The sequence below is a fragment of the Carcharodon carcharias genome, chromosome 15 (assembly GCF_017639515.1).
Source record: "Carcharodon carcharias isolate sCarCar2 chromosome 15, sCarCar2.pri, whole genome shotgun sequence".
Lineage (NCBI taxonomy): Eukaryota > Metazoa > Chordata > Chondrichthyes > Lamniformes > Lamnidae > Carcharodon > Carcharodon carcharias.
The window spans coordinates 22,649,510-22,667,489 of record NC_054481.1 but is presented as its reverse complement, the minus strand read 5'-3'; the positions used below and the strand labels follow the sequence as shown (position 1 = coordinate 22,667,489).

The window sequence follows — 17,980 nt, the reverse complement described above, 5'->3', positions numbered from 1 at the left end:
ACTGGAAATGTTAACTCTGCTCCTCTCTCCACAGATGCTGCCAGATCTGCTGAGTTTTTCCAGCATTTTTTGTTTTTATTTCAGATTTCCAACATCTGCAGTATTTTGCTTTCACCATTAATGTACCTTGCAGACACTGTCTAAAACTGAATGCCCTTGTGTAGGCTGTAGCTTGAGCTATGTATGACGGTTGTCTGTTATACAAGAATTTTGGTACACTGAGGGTCTGTTGTTATTGATAAATACATCAAAATATTCTACGTAGTGCAAGTCTGTTGCATTGCCGGATATACTGTTGCACTAACTCTGCCACAGTTTGTTCTGAAATGATCCATTTGGTGCCTCCTTTCAAAATTGCTGTCAAAATTCTTTGCATAATATTTAAAACCATTTATTTAAAAAATTACAAAATTATATTTAAAAAAATTGGCAAAACAGTGATTTTGAACTATCCTATTTTATTTTAATTTTCATGCGAGGTTCTAAGGTTTGTGCTTGTGCAATTTAATTTGCATTCAGAATGGTTTCTGTCTATCTGCAGTGATACAGCAATGTATAGTCCCTGTGTAGCAATCTGTCCTCATATGCTGCTTTGTTTTCTTACAGTAAAATCTGTGTTCTTTGTAATCTGACCACAGTGCCAACAGATATAGAGGTTAGTGTCTAATATTCAGCATGCAAACACTGTTTTGTGTTACCTTGGAGATTTTGGGTACTTGCCAGTTTTCTGTAGGATGTCTTAAATTGATTAGAAGGTTCCCTACAACTCTGCAAAAGGAAAAACATCAACAAAAATCTGTGCGGCATACTGCGTATTATTGTTTTCATGTAAAACCTGTTGGTAAATATAACATGGTTGTAAGTGTTTTTGTTGGCAATTGAATCAGTTCCTAAACTATGCCCGTGAGCTGAGCCATTTACATTCCTGTGGTTGCTTCATATAGGCTCTGCAAGGTTTGAGTTAATGTGAACTTGATGTTCGTTCCTGAAAGCTAATACTTCTAGAATAATTAGCAGCTTGTATGACAAAGATGTAACCTGTGTGCATACTGTAACATTTTTAAATCACATTGGTAGAAATTGGAAACACAGACTGCCAAGTGAGAATGTGTAATAGGTGGGTAAAGATTTTGTATTGCTCACAAACCAGGGTGTTCACCTGCTTTTGGAACTCTTAAAAACAAAATTGCTGTTCTTTTGAAGTAGATAGACTCGAGTATGAAAATTTGTCAAGGTTGTTACAATCCCCGTGGGGGAACCGTAAACCAAGTAACCAAATTTATCAAATGACCCCCAAATAAAGAAATTACCAACAAAATTTCACGTTTTGTAATTTTTACTTCACGAATCAGAATCAACGCAAATTAAAAGGCAAATGATACTTTTAAAAAGGTAAATTTCACTTTTAATTGTCGATACAACAGAGATGCATCGTACACAATCACAAGTATCCGCAACATTCCCTGCATACATATGGCACGACGTGCAGTTCCAAAGTTCTCTAATTCAGCCTCTGGTACATGGGATTTCACTTTCTCACTCAATCGTTTTGGCCCTTGAGTAGCATTCACCGGCAACCATATTCTATCTGAGGTCCCCGGAAACAGTTGCTGCCCAAACAGCACATGCCTACAGAACCTCCTTAGCTAAGTTCACGCCAGTCTTTATGCTATATAGATTCCCTAGAAACTCCTTTATCCGAGCTCTTTAATAAACCCTGTGAAATGGTCTGATTGGCTTTGGCAAAACTAAAGCAGCAGCAATAAAATTGTCCAATTCACAATCCCTGCTTTAACCATGTCTTCAGCTTTCTGTCCTGTTTAACTTTATTACACGCTAGCAACTCCTTGTAAATGTGTCTTTCCTGTTCTCAGCTTTGCCTGCAGGTCTCCTTTGTGTCTGCCAGTCTCTCGGATTTTGTATCTTAACTAATTTCCTTTTGGTGAACTGAAAAACGGGAAACTATAGGCCAGTTAGCCTATAATCTGCCATAGGGAAAATGTTAGAAGCTATTATTAAAGATATTATAGCAGGGCACTTAGAAAAATTCAAGGTAATCAGGCAGAGTCAACACAGTTTTGTAAAAGGGAAATCATGTTTAACCAATTTATTGGAGTTTTTTGAAGGAGTCACATGTATTGTGGATAAAGGGGAACTGGTGGATGTACTGTACTTAGATTTCCAGAGGCATTTGATAAAGTGCCACATCAAAGGTTATTGCAGAAAATAAAAGCTCATAGTGTAGGGTAACATATCGGCATGGATAGAAGATTGGCTTGCTAACAGGAAGCTGAGAGTTGGCAATTATGGGTCTTTTCCTGGTTGGCAGGTGACAAGTGGTGTGCTACAAAGATCAGTGCTGGGGCCTCAACTTTTTACAATGTATATAAATGACTTGGATGGAGGGACCGAAAGGATGGTTGCTGAATTTTCTGACGACACAAAGATAGGGAGAAAGTAAATTGTGAAAAGGACACATGGAGGCCACAATGTGATAGTTTGTGAGTGGGCAAAGATTTGGCAAATGGTGTATAATGTGGGCAAATGTGAAATTGTTCATTTTGGCAGGAAGAATAAAAATGCGTTTTATCTAAATGGTGAAAGATTGCAGAACTCTTGAGATTCAGAGGGATCTGAGCACAGCAGGTAATTAGGAAAGCTAATAGAATGTTATCATTTATTGTGAGGGCAATTGATTACAAAAGTACGGAGGTAATGCTTCAGTTATAGGGCATTAGTGAGACCACAACTAGAGTACTGTGTACAGCATTGGTCTTTTTTTTTAAACTTGTTCATGGGATGTGGGTGTCACTGGGCATTTAAGAGTCAACCACAGTTGCTGTGGGCCCAGAGTCACATGTAGGCAAGACCAGGTAAGGATGGCAGATTTCCTTCCCTGAAGGAATTAGTGACCAGATGGGTTCTTGCAGTGGCATCATGGTCATCATCAGACTTTAATTCCATATTTTTATTACCGTGGTGGGATTCGAACCCCAGCCCTCAGAACATTACCCTGGAATACTAGTTAGTGACAATACTACTATGCCACTGCCTCCCCTTATTTAAAGAAAGGTGTAAATGCATTAGAAGCAGTTCAGAGAAGGTTTACTGGACTAAAACCAGGAATGGGCCGGTTGTCCTATGAGGAAAGGCTGGACAGGTTAGATTGTATCCACTGGAATTTAGAATAGTAAGAGGTAACTTGATTAAAACATATAAGAGGGGCCTTGACACGATGGATGTGGAGAGGGTGGTTCCTCTTATGAGAAATTCTAGAACCAGGGGTCACTGTTTAAAAAAAGGAGTCGCTCATTTAAGACAGAGATGAGGAGAAATTTTTTCTGAGGGTTGAGAGTCTCTGGAATTCTCTTCCTCAAAAGGCAGTGGAAGCAGAGTCTTTGAGTATTTTTAAGACAGAGCTAGGTAGATTCTTGATTAATGAGGGGGTGAAAGGTTATTGGGGTTAGGCAGGAATGTGGGGTTGGGGTTACATTCAGATCAGCCATGACTTTATTGAATGGCAGAGCAGGCTCGAGAGGGCCAAGTGGCCTACTGCTCCTAATATGTACGTATGTACGCAAGGCCTGTGTTTGTTGTTCATCCCTAATTGCCCTTGAACTGATTATCTTGGCAGGCCATTGCAGAGGACAGTTAAGAGTCAACCACATTACTGTAGGCCTGGAATCACACGTAGACCAGACCGGGTGAGGATGTGGCAGATTTCCTTCCCTAAAGGACATTAGTGAACCAGATGGGTTCACCAGTACTGAGACTGGCTTTTTATTCCAGATTTATTGATTGAATTGATATTCCACCGGCTGCCATGGTGGGATTTGAACCCATGTTCCCGGAGCATTAGCCCGGATCTCTGAATTACTAGTCCATTGATATTACTACTACAGTCCTCATACTACATGTGTGTTTATTTTAGTAAATAGCCTTCGGAATTACTTGGTTGTATTATGCTTGCCCAGTCCACAATCTATTTGAAAATCCGTTGGCTAAACAACAGTGGGAAATGATAGCCTCAATTGCTGAATCTTTGAACTTGAAGTTTGGCTGAAAAGTAGTAAAAACAATTTCAAGATGTTTTGAATTTTGTATCATATTGGAGAGGTTGTCAGGCTGTAAGGGCTTGAAACAAATCTGCTCAAGGTACATGTTCCAAAGATTTGATTATTTTATTTTTGACGAGTTCTCAAGGCATTGTTTGAAAGTATTGGGAAGTGTGAGTTGAGCACAAGTAGTGATTCTGATAGCCCTTTTATCTCAACCTTACATTTTGCTTTCCTCTTCATTCTTCATTCGTGCATATGTGTGAAGAGCTGAAAAATTATTTGCTTAGGTTGTCACTTTGCATTGGTGCTGTAGATCCTGTGACCCTATTGTTCAGGAGTGTGTTTTTAGGACCAGGAGATGTTTTGTGCTCTGAAATGGGTAGTTAATGCATTTTAACGTGGAAAATCTTTTCATTCAGGTCTCCCTGCAAGTCCTGGATGCCGTTGTTTGTTATAACTCTTTGCCCTCTGAGTCTCTCCCAGGATTTATCATTACACTTTGCCGCACAGTTAACGTCAAGGAATTCTGTGAGTCCTGTTGGAAGGTATGATTTTGCACTCTTGTGACAATGCAAATGTGGATATTGGGAACGTGATTTTTGAATCACTTTCAAAATTAGATTGACTTTGCTAGGAAGTTTGCCGAGAGCCCAGCTTTGCAACAGGTAAATGTTTGGTAAGTATAAGTGGTGTATCCAAAGCTTAAAATTCTTCGTTAGTAAAATTAACCGCAAGAACCCAATGTAGATGCTTGGAGCTTTGACACATTTAAAAAATTTTATTGGAGTAACACGGCAGTAGTAAACTTTTTTTTAAAGAAAGGCTCATTAATTATCCCCTCTTAGTTCAGAATTAACTGTGGCTGTTTTTAAAATGGAGGAATTTAATCTTTTAGCAACCTTTGGCTGTGCAGTGGTTTAAACTTATGTTTATTATGCATCAGAACCTCCTTGTCTTTAGCATTGGAGGATACTTTCTTCTTTAAAGCAACAGGTGGCTTTATAGGCAAGCACATTCCTGTCGATCAAATTAGCATGTTTGTTTCCCCAAATTCTTCATATTTACAGGGTGATGTTTTGGAATTTAGTGTGATTCTGCAACCAATCTTTAGGAATTGACAAATGGCTTTAGTTGAGATTGGAGTGAGGGGTAAGAGTTACTTGTACCGGGTGAACTTACAATTTCTCAGATGCTTGTTCCTGTTGATATTGCCATTGAACATCAAACACGTATCTCCATGAGAGATTCCCTCGTCCAATGTGAACTCTGTCCTATCATGTAAATAAAAGGTTGGTAGAGAGGTTGCAAGGAAACTGGGGCCCTGTAAATAAATATATTTTAAAAAGAAAAATAATGGGTAGATGAAATCTTTGACTAAGTATTGATAGCTGTTGACATTTATTTGATCTGCACCCCAGTGTAATCTGCACTCGTTGCAAGGACTTTGACCTTGAACTAAGTGTTTAATGGGATTTTCTTTTCCAGCTGATGCGCAAAGTTTTGGGAACGCATCTGGGGCACAGTGCAATTTATACAATGTGTCGCATTATGGAGGATAAGTATGGCTATATTTTTATTGTTTTAAATATTTCAGTAATTTAATATTTTTGCTAAGTTGTTTGATATAGATACTAAAATACTTGCACACGATTTTTACTTAAAACAAACCTCCTGCAAATAATAATTTTGATGTATCTAACTTTGTTATCCTGATGTTAGAGTGCATACGGATGATGCGGCTTTGTTGAGAGGTGCAGTATTCTTTGTTGGAATGGCTCTCTGGGGTGCACATCGTCTCTTTACCCTGAAGAGTACCCCAACATCTGTTTTACCCTCTTTTTATAAGGTAAAACTGGGTAATCTTTTAACCAGGAAGTAATTTATGATTCTAAACCAGGACTTTTCTTTTTGGCAGAAGTTATTTGTTTATATTGCAAACTTTATTTCTTTGAGGTTTAGTGTAAATCCTTTCTGATAACCGACATGAAAGAAACATTAATATAGGGATCCATATTCAGTTTGCCTTCTGTGTGTTAAAACATTAGCACTGTTGGAAATAAGAAACCACAGTTAAACTCAACAAGTTTATTTCTGCTAATCATTTGTCTTGCCCAGATCTGGTCATAGGCCAGTTCTGTCACCTGAAATACATCTGGTTTGTCTCTTTAGGCGGAAGTGTTATCTCAAGCATTTGCTTTTCTTTTACTTGTCCAAATTTGACTGTACGCAGTAACTCAGTCAATACTCGACACTCAGTACTTACTCAGTATTAAACATTCAGTAATCTGCGAACAATATTAAGCCCTCATTCAGCCAGTCAATATGTTGAGCACTCAGTACTTGCTAGCTGTCAATATTAAACGATCAATCAATTTCAGAGAAGCAGTCGAGTCCAAATTCAACATGTAGAAATTCACTATCAATATTAGGCACTGTAACTGCTAAACACAAATTCACAATCAGTATTGGACCTTCTTTTTAATGTATGGTCATTACTGAATACTAATCAGTGACCCATGGTTAATGTTAGACACCCGATAATTTTCAGTCAGTCTTCGAAACTCAGCCAATATTACACACGAAACTAGTCAGTATTGGCCACTCATTAACTCAGTTAATATTACTCAGTAATGCTGACAATATTAATCACTGAGTAACACAAACAACATTAGCAATAACTTGGGAAAATATTAGCCAATCTAGAGGCTGTTACCATGGTCAGTAAATCTACCAATGTTGGATACTCAGTTATATTAGAGACTGAGTATTTTGTGTACTATTAGGCTGTCTGACTGGATCATTATTAGACAGTCAGCTCACGTTGGAATTTATATAAAAATAAATCAATTGACAGACACTGTGCAAATGGTTATTTTTTTTTCAGGCTATGACAAGTGCCAATGCAGTAGTGTCCTATGAAATTGTCCTGTCTATCACTAGATTGATCAAAAAGTATGGAAAAGAGTTGCAGGTAGTTACCTGGGAACAACTTTTGGATATTATTGAAAGATTACTTCAGCAAATCCAGGTGAGTTTGTTGAATTTTAAAGTTTGTCTTTCATGCTGGTCTTCTAATTGCCTGCTCTCTATCCAAAGTACATATTTGGTTGCATTGCACGTAAGTCAAAATTCTGTGGGGAGAAAAAAATTTTTCACTTCAGACAAGTGGAGTGGATTTCAGTACAAGCTGGTAATCAGTTATTGGCTGCCAGCTGCCATGCGGTGTTCAATTTTATTCCCATTGTAAAGGTTTCTAAACAATCAACCAGTGAGATGTAATGAAATTCTGACACATTTGTGATGCTGAAGGGTATATTGGATTTGAAGTCTCACTTTACAGTGAGGTTGTGATTAATTTATTTAGAATGTCACAGCATAGAAGGAAACTATTCTGCTCATCATGCCTGTACCAACACTTTAAAAGAGATATCAACAACTCCCACACTCCCTACTCTTCATAGCCTTGCATTTTTTTTCCTTTTCAAGTTTGTGTTACTATTGAATCTTTTTACACTGCCCTGCATTCCAGATCGTAATTTATTTTTTTTAAAAACTCTCCCAATCTCCGTCTTTTTTTTCATTAATACCTGAAAAGTGGAAGCTGTAAAACTCAAGTGCTAAAATTTCATTAAGCACAGGCACTGAGTGTTGTGGTTAAATCACTGGACAAGTAATCAGTGAAGGCGAGTTCAAATCCCATCCTGGCATTTTGAGAATTTGGAATTCAGTTAAAAGAAAAAATATGGAAATAAAAAACTTGCAACAATTTTTAAAAACTGACCATGAAACTGCTGGATTATTGTAATTAACATTCATCAATCTCCCGCCTGGAAGGAAACTGTCTATCCTTGTGCAGTTTGGCCTGTATGTGACTCCAGTCCCATATCAACATGATTGACTCTTAGTAACCCTCTGAGGTGGGCCCACCATCTCCAGGAAACTAGAAATGGATGCCTTGTACCTGAGAATTGAAATGTATTTAAAAGAAAAAGCACCCATCCTGTGTTGTTTGATTTTAGAGATTCACTCGCTATTGACAGTGAATGCAGGTCCTTTTATGAAAAACCTTTCTAACTTCTAAAAGTCTTGTTATAACTTCTCCACTTTGGAATCAATTCAGATAACTTGTCTGCAAATCTTGTACCTTGATGTTGTCATTGAATATCTCATTCATGTATCAGTCACCTTTTCTTGTCCTAATTGTATTTTAGACACTGGATAGTCATGAGCTGTCAATTATTGTACATGAGCTGCTAACCACTATAGAGGAGTTGTATGAGCAGAATGACTATCATGGTCCTCAGGAGCGATTATTCATGCTGATTGAAAAATGTTCTGATAAGAGACCGGTAAGATTTGAAAATTGCTTTAATTTTTATTGGTGAAATCGCAGTTCATCAAGGTGAAGAATGTTAAAGCTAACAAAGTCCAGACAGATAACAAACTGTTGCAAATTACGTATAAATCAGTGTGCATAAAAAAAATAGGAGCAGGAGTCAGTCCTAATGCCCCTAGACCCTGCTGTCCCCCATTCTGCAAGGTCATGGGCGATCATTGTCTTTGCAACCAATGCATCCACTTTCACTGCAGCCACCTCTTTTAGAACACAAGGATGTAACCATCAGGTCCAGGGGAAATGTCAGCTTTTAGTCTCATTACTTCCTATAGTACTTTTCCTCTAGTTATATTAATTTCTTTAAGTTCTTTCCTCTCATTAGTTCCTCACTAGTTTTGCTATCTTTTTTGTGCCTTCTACTGTGAAGACAGATACAACATATTTGTTTAAGGTCTCTACCAATTCCTTAATCTCCATTAGAATTTCCCCTGTCTCAGCCTCCAAGGATCATTCGCCGCTATGTTATTGCAGGAGTAAACGTGCACTGTGTGGGTATTTGAAATAGAAGGAAAACCAAGCTGAAGCCATTATCTAGGTCCCACGGTTCAGTTGCCTGCTGATGAATGACAGAATGACTTTCTGCTCTGAATTGTTTGAATCGTGTAAGATCAGGGATTGAACATAGTAGGTACTAGAACCAAATACTTATTTTTCTTGTGATAAAGAGTAAATACTGGCATATGTTAATGTTTTGTATATTTTTGGCTTAAATATTTTAGGAGGTCTCTGTCCTTACACTTGTGTCCTACCGTGCTCAGTCTATTCACCCTGCGAAACACTGCTGGATTCAGAATCTGCAGAAACTAATGGAGAAGTTTTTCAGGTAAGAAGTTACATTCATTAATTGAATTAGCCATGCCCAGAATTTATCTAGTAATAGTTTTTGTGGGACTACTTTAGTTTAATTGAGGTTAATGAGGGAAATGCTGAAAATGTATGGTATCTAAAATAGACCAGTTAACCCTGAGGATGCAACCCTTCATAATTGTAATACATCTTGAGTGATACGGTCCTTTATGTTCTGTATTGGTGTGTGGTTAACTTCTGTTTAGGTTTTGTTTCCCCTTTGCATTTCTGTGACGTTTCTTGGGGTGATGTTTTCCTACATTAATAGAAGTATATAACTACAGCTTGTATTTGTGTGAAATGCTTAAGCGTATTAAGCACATACTAGGCCCAATGTTGTCTTATGCCTACAGGAATGAGAATCGTAGCACCATTCGCAAGAAAACCCTTGATGTCTTGTCATTTGTTTTGAGCATCAATCGACAGCTGTACGAAGTAAGTGCAAAGCCTGAAGGGTAAATGTTAGGAAGTGGCAGTAGTTTTGTATGGCAGTGTTTTAAGGTGGTGTGCCACAAAGTGGTAGATAACTTGATACTGCTGAACTTTGCATTTAAAATTCCAATTCTGTAGCGATATGTTACCATGGGAAATTCCGAGTGGCAGCCATAAACTTCCCTGCAGTGGGTTGAGAGCATGAAAACAATCCAGACTGTACAATGCTACCTTCTCTTGCATCAGTGGAGCCCTGGAAATGAGTTGCCCCTTGCCCAATGACCACCATAATAATTTTCCAATAAAGTATCTGCTTTGCTTTAATTAGCCATTATATCATTTAAATTTGAGAAAGGGGAACTTTGAGCTACAAATGTCATAAATTGAGTTTAAACTTGGGTGTTTTCTAGAAGAATGTAAAAGAAAAATGTTGAAAATGTACAGTTTTTTGTGATGTTACTTGATAATTCAAGGCAAGTGCTGTCCTTTTTTTATAGGAGGAATTGATTGAAGCTATAGTGATCCCTCAGCTAGGGCACATTGCGGAGGATAAAGATCATATGGTACGGAGGTTGGCCTCACAGCTACTGGTGGACTTAGCAGAAGACTGCAATACCCCTCAATTTAATAATCTCTTGGACATTATAGAAAAGGTATTGGTAGAGTGAATACTAAATAAAGATAATATCAATACAGTGAGATTCTTTTTATTAATGAAGCCCCATTTAGTTTTAAGTTTGATTGACCGTAACGCATCCCCTGCCACTGCTTTGAAATTTTAAAAATTGTTTCTAAAATAAAATGGTGCATGGTGCAGGCCTGTTATATGGTGTTTCATTTATTTACCACTCAACATTTGTGTGTATCACAAGAATTTGTTCCATCGACATTGCATCTCTTGAAGTGCAATTAAATTTGATAACGTAGCTTTGATCAGTTATATTAAAACCAAATCATCAAGCATGTGTTGATAAACTTGGGGGGAAATTGTAACCTTTTTAGGTTTTTAAATTTGTTTTTAATATTGTATCATTTTTTTGTGTGTGTGTCTCTGTTTATTAAAATGTGTCTCTTTTTTTAAAGGTTGTGAATCGACCACTCATTGATCCACTTGTTGTGGAAGCTGTGGAAAGTGACTTTTTGTATGAATCTGCGCTGGAAGATGTAAAGACAGCTGTCTTGGGTCTTCTAGAGATTCTGCAGGTTGAACATAAATCTTCCATTGGAGCTTGTTTTTTTGAAATGTGCAGTTTTGTCATCTGCCAGCTTCAAAGTTAAGTTAAAAGGCAAATATATTAGATAGATCACCATTTTAAAATGGCAATATACCTTTGGTGATGACTAATCAATGAAGTAGGAAACTGATGGGGGTTAAAATTTCTCTTCAGTGTTCGTGGCACACGCTGGAAATATGCATCACAAGATTGCACGACAACCCAGGTTGTGCAATTTCTTGAGCAGAATTTGTTTATACACTTAATATTCTGATATCCTAATTAAGCTTCACTTTACTGTTCCACTTTTAACTTTCTAACTTAGTACAAAAGTTTAAACTTTAAATGTTTGCTTTCAACTAGAGATGAAATGCATCATGTTGAGCATTGCTGTTAGTTGGGCTTTCACAACCAGCAGGTGGCACCTTCCTCAAGGGTTATGAGCTCTTCATTACAAATTAATTGGCTTTCTCGTTTCTATATCCTCTGAAACTATGATCATTATAAATTCAGTGATACAGTCAATACAGCAAATATCTTTGTTTTTAGTAGGGTGAACGATGCATTCTCTTTACATTGAACTTTGAGAGAAATTCAAAACACTGGCCAAGCCATATTCCAAAAAACCTGCTATTACAAAGAAGTGGTCATTGGACTCCTCATTTGTGCAAGTTATGAAGCAAAGCTGCTTCATGCAGATGGGAAACAGATGCTTATTTGAAATATAACCTCACCCCCACCCTCTTGAAGCTTATTCTGCACTCCAGAATTGAAAGCGTGGTCTGGACTGGGGACAATTAAGTGGGGTAATCATAAGTAGTGTTTTACTAAGACACAATATACTAAATATTTTCTACAGCAGATCCATCTTTGATGCATCAGACGGCAAAATCTGGTAGTTTTAAATTGTATTCCGCACAGCAAGCAATTCCAATGATTTGCTTGAAGAGAGCCAAGGTGGAGGGAGATAGTAATGGAGTTGATAAGCACTAGAATTATTAAAGTGTGATTATTTATTGTTTTCAAATGTTCTTATTAAATTGAATTTATTATGGAGGGATGGGGCGAAGAGATGGGTTTTAGTTCTTATCTAGGAAGGATGTAATGGGGATTTGAGGAATTGCCATATTCATAGATTATATACAGAATCCTCTAGCTTGTCACAACTGTGCTTCTTAATTCATATTTCTTCACTGTTTTTTCATTCCCCACCTCAGCCACTTTTGTGGTATCGGTGTAAGTAGAAAATGTTGGCCCTGTTGACAAGCTCAAGCTCTCCTTCCAGAGTATACTTGCAGCTATCAAAGAGAGGGCATGTTCATCTTATTAGTCCGGGCTGGATTCAAACTCTCATCCCTGAAGTGAATAAATACCGTGCTGAGTAACTGGGCTGTTCAGTCTCCCCTCCTCCTTACCTACTGTCCAGATTGAAATATGTAACTGCCTAAACCCATGGGGAGCAAAGAAAGAGCTTGTTTTTATATAATGCCTTTCGTGACTTTTGGACATCCCAAACTGGTTTACAGCCAATGAAGTACTTTAGAAATGTAGTCACTGTTGTAATGTAGGAAACATAGCAACCATTTTGTACCCTGAAAGTGCCTCAAACAGCAATAAGATAAATTATCACATCATCTATTTTAGTCCATTGGTTGGGTGATGCATGTTGGTCAGGATATTGGGGGAAAACCTACCTATGCCTCTTCCAACAGTGGAATCTGTTTCTTCTCCCTGGCAGGGCAGGCATTAAACATCTCACCTGATAGTTGGCACCTTTGACAGTGCAGTACTTCCACAGTGCAGTACAACAGTACATCTACAATTTAAATTAATTTTGACAGTTCATGCTGAAAATGTTAACACATTTTTCTTGCCAGACCAAATTATACAGTTTACCTGCCAGTCACGCAAGTCGGGTTTATGAGCTTTTGATAAGTCACATACAGTCCCACTACCAGCAAATGTACACATCTTCCATCGCAAGCAGTATACGCCTAAAGGTAGGTGGGACCAGAGAATTCATCTCACTGTTATAGTACCAACTTGCAGTTCCAACCATAACCCGCGGTATGCTCAATTTTATATGTTGGTTAAAAATATGAATTATCTTTGTATTGAGTTTCTAACTAAATTCTGTAAATTAATTTAGAAGAGAATTTCTGTCTTCAAACTTATTTTGTTATGTAAACCTGTTCAGTATTTCAGTAAAGTGTGGCGTTCCAAGACTCTTGGTTATAATATTATAGTGGCAAAAGACTGAAATGTCCATAGCAGCAACCGGAGTTCGATATTGCTGTTTATTAGATATTTATTAGACAAAATTTAGCAAGCTGTGTTTGATTCTGTGAATGCATCTGTCTTGGAGATTTTCTGAAGAGAAGTGACATTATAAACAAAGCTGTGTGCATTCTGAGATACTTATAAATGATCCCATTTTAATCTGATCTTCCAGCTAATGTCCACAGTATACTGAAGTTGGCATAACTAGCGTATGTACCTTGTGTTCAGTTCTAAAAGTGGCCATTACGATTGGTGCATTGCTTAGTGAAAAGCTTGTTTCCAACTTTGAGTCTGCTCCTTGAACATTGTAGTGTTCTTCTCCCTCTCTTCAAGAGGATAAAATCATGTAATTCTCATGGAACACAGCTGAGCACAGTGACAGTGCAGTTCACAACTTTTTAAAAACAGTTGCTAATATACCCGTCATTTAGGATTGAAGCCTTGAATTTGAATATCTCAAAGTAAATTCATTAAGTGAGCTGAAATTCATTTTTTTATAGACCATAACTGTTTGAGTTAGAGATCTGAAATTGGGGTTGAAAAACAATGCACATCCTGGAAAGTGTCTACATCTTCTAACTATAGCTTTGCATCCAGTAAGTATATTATGTTTTTGGGGGAAAGTTGAATAATTCGCTCAAAATCTAGATCAAGGGCCCACCATTTTCAGTTTCATAGAAAAGCCAACCACAGAATAACAATGAATATAGAGCAGTAATTGTTACGGTAACTAACACACAGTTATTTTTGCAGGTATTCAATTTCTTTCTGCATCTTCGAGTTGACTCTCTCTTTCGCATTGGAGTGCCAAATAAGGACAGGATTGTGAGATTCAGCCCATATTGTCTCTGTGGAAGCAGGTAGACATTTTTTGCTCTCTTTTTTTCTCCTTCATTCAATCCATCCTTTCAGGGTTTGTGGCACGGACATCAGAATGTAGGGCTGGATTTTGTGTGCCTTTGCCGAGTGTGTTTTTGGCAGGGGGCACATAAAATATGTCAGTCCACCCCTGAGCTGACTCCCATAGTATGCTAGGTGGGTTTGCCATATGCAAATAAATAATTAAAGATCAATTAAGCTTCCTGAATACTACACTGCTTATGGCAAAATACAGCAGGATTGGGCAGGCTGTTTTTTTAAGGTCAAGATGAAAAGGGGCAGGAAGGAAGGGGAGGTGCCTCATTCAGGAGTGTCCGCTGATCGGGGCACCCCTCAAGATGTCACCCCCACCCCCAACTCTTTTCCACACTATCTACCCTCCAAAACCTGGCCCCCTAACCCCTCCCTCAGATCCCTCCCTTTCTGGGGTTTCCATGATCGTTTTCGATCTTTCCTGTAGTCCCCACAGTGCCCGCTACTGAGCTTTGGCTGGAGGGGTTAGGGGCGGAAGTCCCACACTCAACCAGTTTAGCCTGTCCACAGCATGTTACAGACTTGGGGTGGGCTGGTTCCGGTCATGCCAGTTTCTGGCTGAATTTCCTTATTCTCGCACTGTAAAATACAGCCCATAGGGACAGGAATAGATCATTCAACTCTTCGAACCTGTTGCACAATTCTGTTAGATTGTGGTTGATTTCTGCCTTAACGCTATGTACTTGGTTTTGCCTTATGCCCTGGGTGCTTCTACCTAACAAAAATCTATTGATCTTGGTCTTGAAAGTTTCAATTGATCCAGCATCTGCAGCCTTTTGGGGAAATAAAGTTCCTGGTTCCGTGGGCAGCCCCAGGTCACGTGACATAGGATATGAACATTTCACTGAATTAATTGGATAATCTTTGCCTGTGCTAGACACGAGATAAAATTTCACGTTTGTGCCTTAACTGCTTGAACTTGGCTCTTAACATGAGAGTTGACATGAATGTAACTTTTTCTAGACATTTGAGATTAATACCTCCAGATACTTGTAATGAGCAAGGAACCTTGGTGTACCTTGACATGGCCACTGGACTTGATCAAGCAGTCTTCTAGCATGTGGGAACTGTACTTCATTTCTTTTAAAATTTCCAACATTTGCTTTTGTGGTAAATTTTGTTGTAGTGAGTCTGAGAAGAGAAGCTCTGAGAAGAAAGTACAAGGTACAGTTTCTCCACCAGCGGGAAGCCCTGCAGCAGCTCAGAGTACCACCATTCGCATGGGTTATTTACCTTTCTCACTCGCTTTTGGCGCACTTCTCCAGTGTCTTGAACATGTAAGTAAAAAGGCTACATGCCAAATCATGAATATGTGAAATGGAAAAAAGACCTTTTTGTATCCTTCTACAGACCATGTACAATTGCTGTGATTAAAGACTCTACCTAATTTTTCCTGAGCAGGTGTTTGCCAAAGTGTCTCTCTTTTTCCTCCTCCTTCCACTCTTCCAAATGATAAACTGAGTGAAATCTATCCAGTGTTCACCTGAGAGCTTTCATTCCATGTTACAACATTTCCATGCTGCTTGTAACCATTGTTTCCCACAGAACATACAGGCACTTTTTAAATTTGCTCACTCTTATAGACCTCAATCCTGAACTCCAAGTAGAGAATTATTTGCCTCTTTTTCAAAGCTCTTAATTGAGATGAGCTGCCTAGGCTGGGATGCTACGATACAACAACAACTTATATTTATATGGTGCCTTTAACTTTTTAAAAATACATTCACGGGATGTGGGCTTCACTGGCTGGCCCAGCATTTATTGCCCATCCCTTGCTGCCCTTGAGAAGGTGGTGGTGAGCTGCCTTCTTGAACCACTGCTGTCCATGTGGTGTAGGTACACCTGCAGTGCTGTTAGGAAGGGAATTCCAGGATTTTGACCCAGCGACAGTGAAGGAACGGCGATATATTTCTAAGTCAGGATGGTGGGTGACTTGGAGGGGAACCTCCAGGTAGTGGTGTTCCCATCCATCTGCTGCCCTTGTTCTTCTATGTGGTAGTGGTCGTGGGCTTGGAAGGTGCTGTCTAAAGAGCCTTGGTGAATTTCTGATTACTTCTTGGAGGTGGTACACACTGCTGCTACTGTGCATCGGTGGTGGAGGGAGTGAATGTTTGTGGATGTGGTGCCAATAAAGTGGGCTGCTTTGTCTTGGATGGTGTCCAGCTTCTTGAATGTTGTGGGGAGTATTCCACCACATCTGACTTGTGCCTTGTAGATGGTGAACAGGCTTTGGGGAGTCAGGAGGTGAGTTACTTGTCACACAATTCCTAGCCTCTGACCTGCTGTTGTAGCCATAGTATTTAATAACTAGACCAGTTCACTTTCTGGCCAATGGTAACCCCCAGGATGTTGACAGTGGGGGATTCAGTGATGGTAATGCCGTTGAACATCAAGGGACAATGGTTGGATTTTCTCTTGCTGGAGGTGGTCATTGCCTGGCACGTCTGTGGCGCGAATGTTACTTGCCACTTGTCAGCCCAAGCCTGGATATTGTCCAGGCCTGTTGCATTTGGACACGGACTGCTTCAGTATCTGAGGAGTCGCGAATGGTGCTGAACATTGTGCAATCGTTAGCGAACATCCCCACTTCTGACCTTATGATGGAAGGAAGGTCATTGATGAAGCAGTCCAAGATGGTTGAGCCTAGGACACTACCCTGAGGAATGTAATGAAAAATATAATGATAAGTCTCAGGATGCTTCACAGGAGCATCATAAAACAAAGTATGACACCAAGCCACGTAAGGAGATATTAGGTCAGATGACCAAAAGCTTGCTCAAAGTGGTAGGTTTTAAGGAATGTCTTCAAGGAGGAAAGAGAGATGGAGAGGGATAGCGTGTGTATTTCAGAGCGTAGTGTCTAGGCAGCTGAAGTCGTGGGCAACAACAGTGGAGCAATTAAAATCGGGGATACTCGAGGTCTGAATTAGATGTAGGTGCACTGTGGGTGAACCACACCACGGGACTGCAGCGGTTCAAGAAGGCAGCTCACCACCACTTTCTCAAGGGCAACTAGGGATGGGCAATAAATGCTGGACCAGCCAGCGAAGCCCACATCCCATGAATGAATTTTTTATTTTTAAATGAGCGTAAATATCTTGGAGGTTTGTGGGGCTGGAGGAGATTACAGATATAGAAGGGTGAGGCCATGGAGGAATTTGAAAACAAGGATGAGAATTTAAAAATCAAAATGCTGCTTGACCGGGAACCAGTGCGGGTCAGTGAGCAAAGGGGCAATCGGGAAACAGGACCTGCTGTGAGTTAAGTCACAGGCAGCAGAGTTTGGATGACTTCAAGTTTACACAGTTAAGTCAAGAGCATGTTGAAATAGTAGTGCCCCCAGGTAACAAAAGCCTGAATGAGGGTTTCAGCAGCAGATGAGCTGAAACCGACAAAGCCGGGCAATGTTATGGAGGTGGAAATAGTCGGTCTTGGTGATGGCATGAACATGGAGTCGGAAATGTGATCAGGGAATGAAACCGGACTGACCAACCAGCATCGACCTCGGCACCAGAAACTACAATGGCAAACTCAGCCCTGCAAAGTCCTCCATACGAACATCTGGGGGCTAGTGCCAAAATTGGGAGACCTGTCTTACAGACTAGTCAAGCAACAGCCTGACGTAGTCATCCTCATGGAATCATATCCTACAGATAATGTCCCAGCCACCACCACCACCACGCCTGGGTGTGTCCTGTCTCATTGGTAGGACAGACCCAGCAGAGGCGACAGCGCAGTGGTATACAAGTCGGGAGGGATTGCCCTGTCCTCAAGCCTCATGGCACCAGGTCAAACATGGACAAGGAAACCTCCTGCTGATTACCACGTACCGCCCTCCCTCAG

The 17,980-nt window shown here is 39.6% G+C and overlaps 1 protein-coding gene across 5 annotated transcripts in view; it reads left to right on the top strand.

Moving 5' to 3' along the window:
* The window catches only part of tsc2 (TSC complex subunit 2), an 81,765-nt gene that overhangs the window by 14,895 nt on the left and 48,890 nt on the right, over positions 1-17,980 (top strand). For all 5 annotated transcript variants that reach the window (XM_041205897.1, XM_041205896.1, XM_041205895.1 and 2 more), the window contains exons 7-19: positions 607-655; positions 4,478-4,603; positions 5,544-5,617; positions 5,778-5,904; positions 6,943-7,086; positions 8,270-8,407; positions 9,174-9,277; positions 9,654-9,735; positions 10,230-10,385; positions 10,816-10,935; positions 12,824-12,946; positions 13,980-14,086; positions 15,265-15,415. In XM_041205897.1, the coding sequence (XP_041061831.1) occupies positions 607-655; positions 4,478-4,603; positions 5,544-5,617; positions 5,778-5,904; positions 6,943-7,086; positions 8,270-8,407; positions 9,174-9,277; positions 9,654-9,735; positions 10,230-10,385; positions 10,816-10,935; positions 12,824-12,946; positions 13,980-14,086; positions 15,265-15,415 (1,501 nt within the window). The remainder of the gene's footprint in view (positions 1-606; positions 656-4,477; positions 4,604-5,543; positions 5,618-5,777; positions 5,905-6,942; positions 7,087-8,269; positions 8,408-9,173; positions 9,278-9,653; positions 9,736-10,229; positions 10,386-10,815; positions 10,936-12,823; positions 12,947-13,979; positions 14,087-15,264; positions 15,416-17,980) is intronic.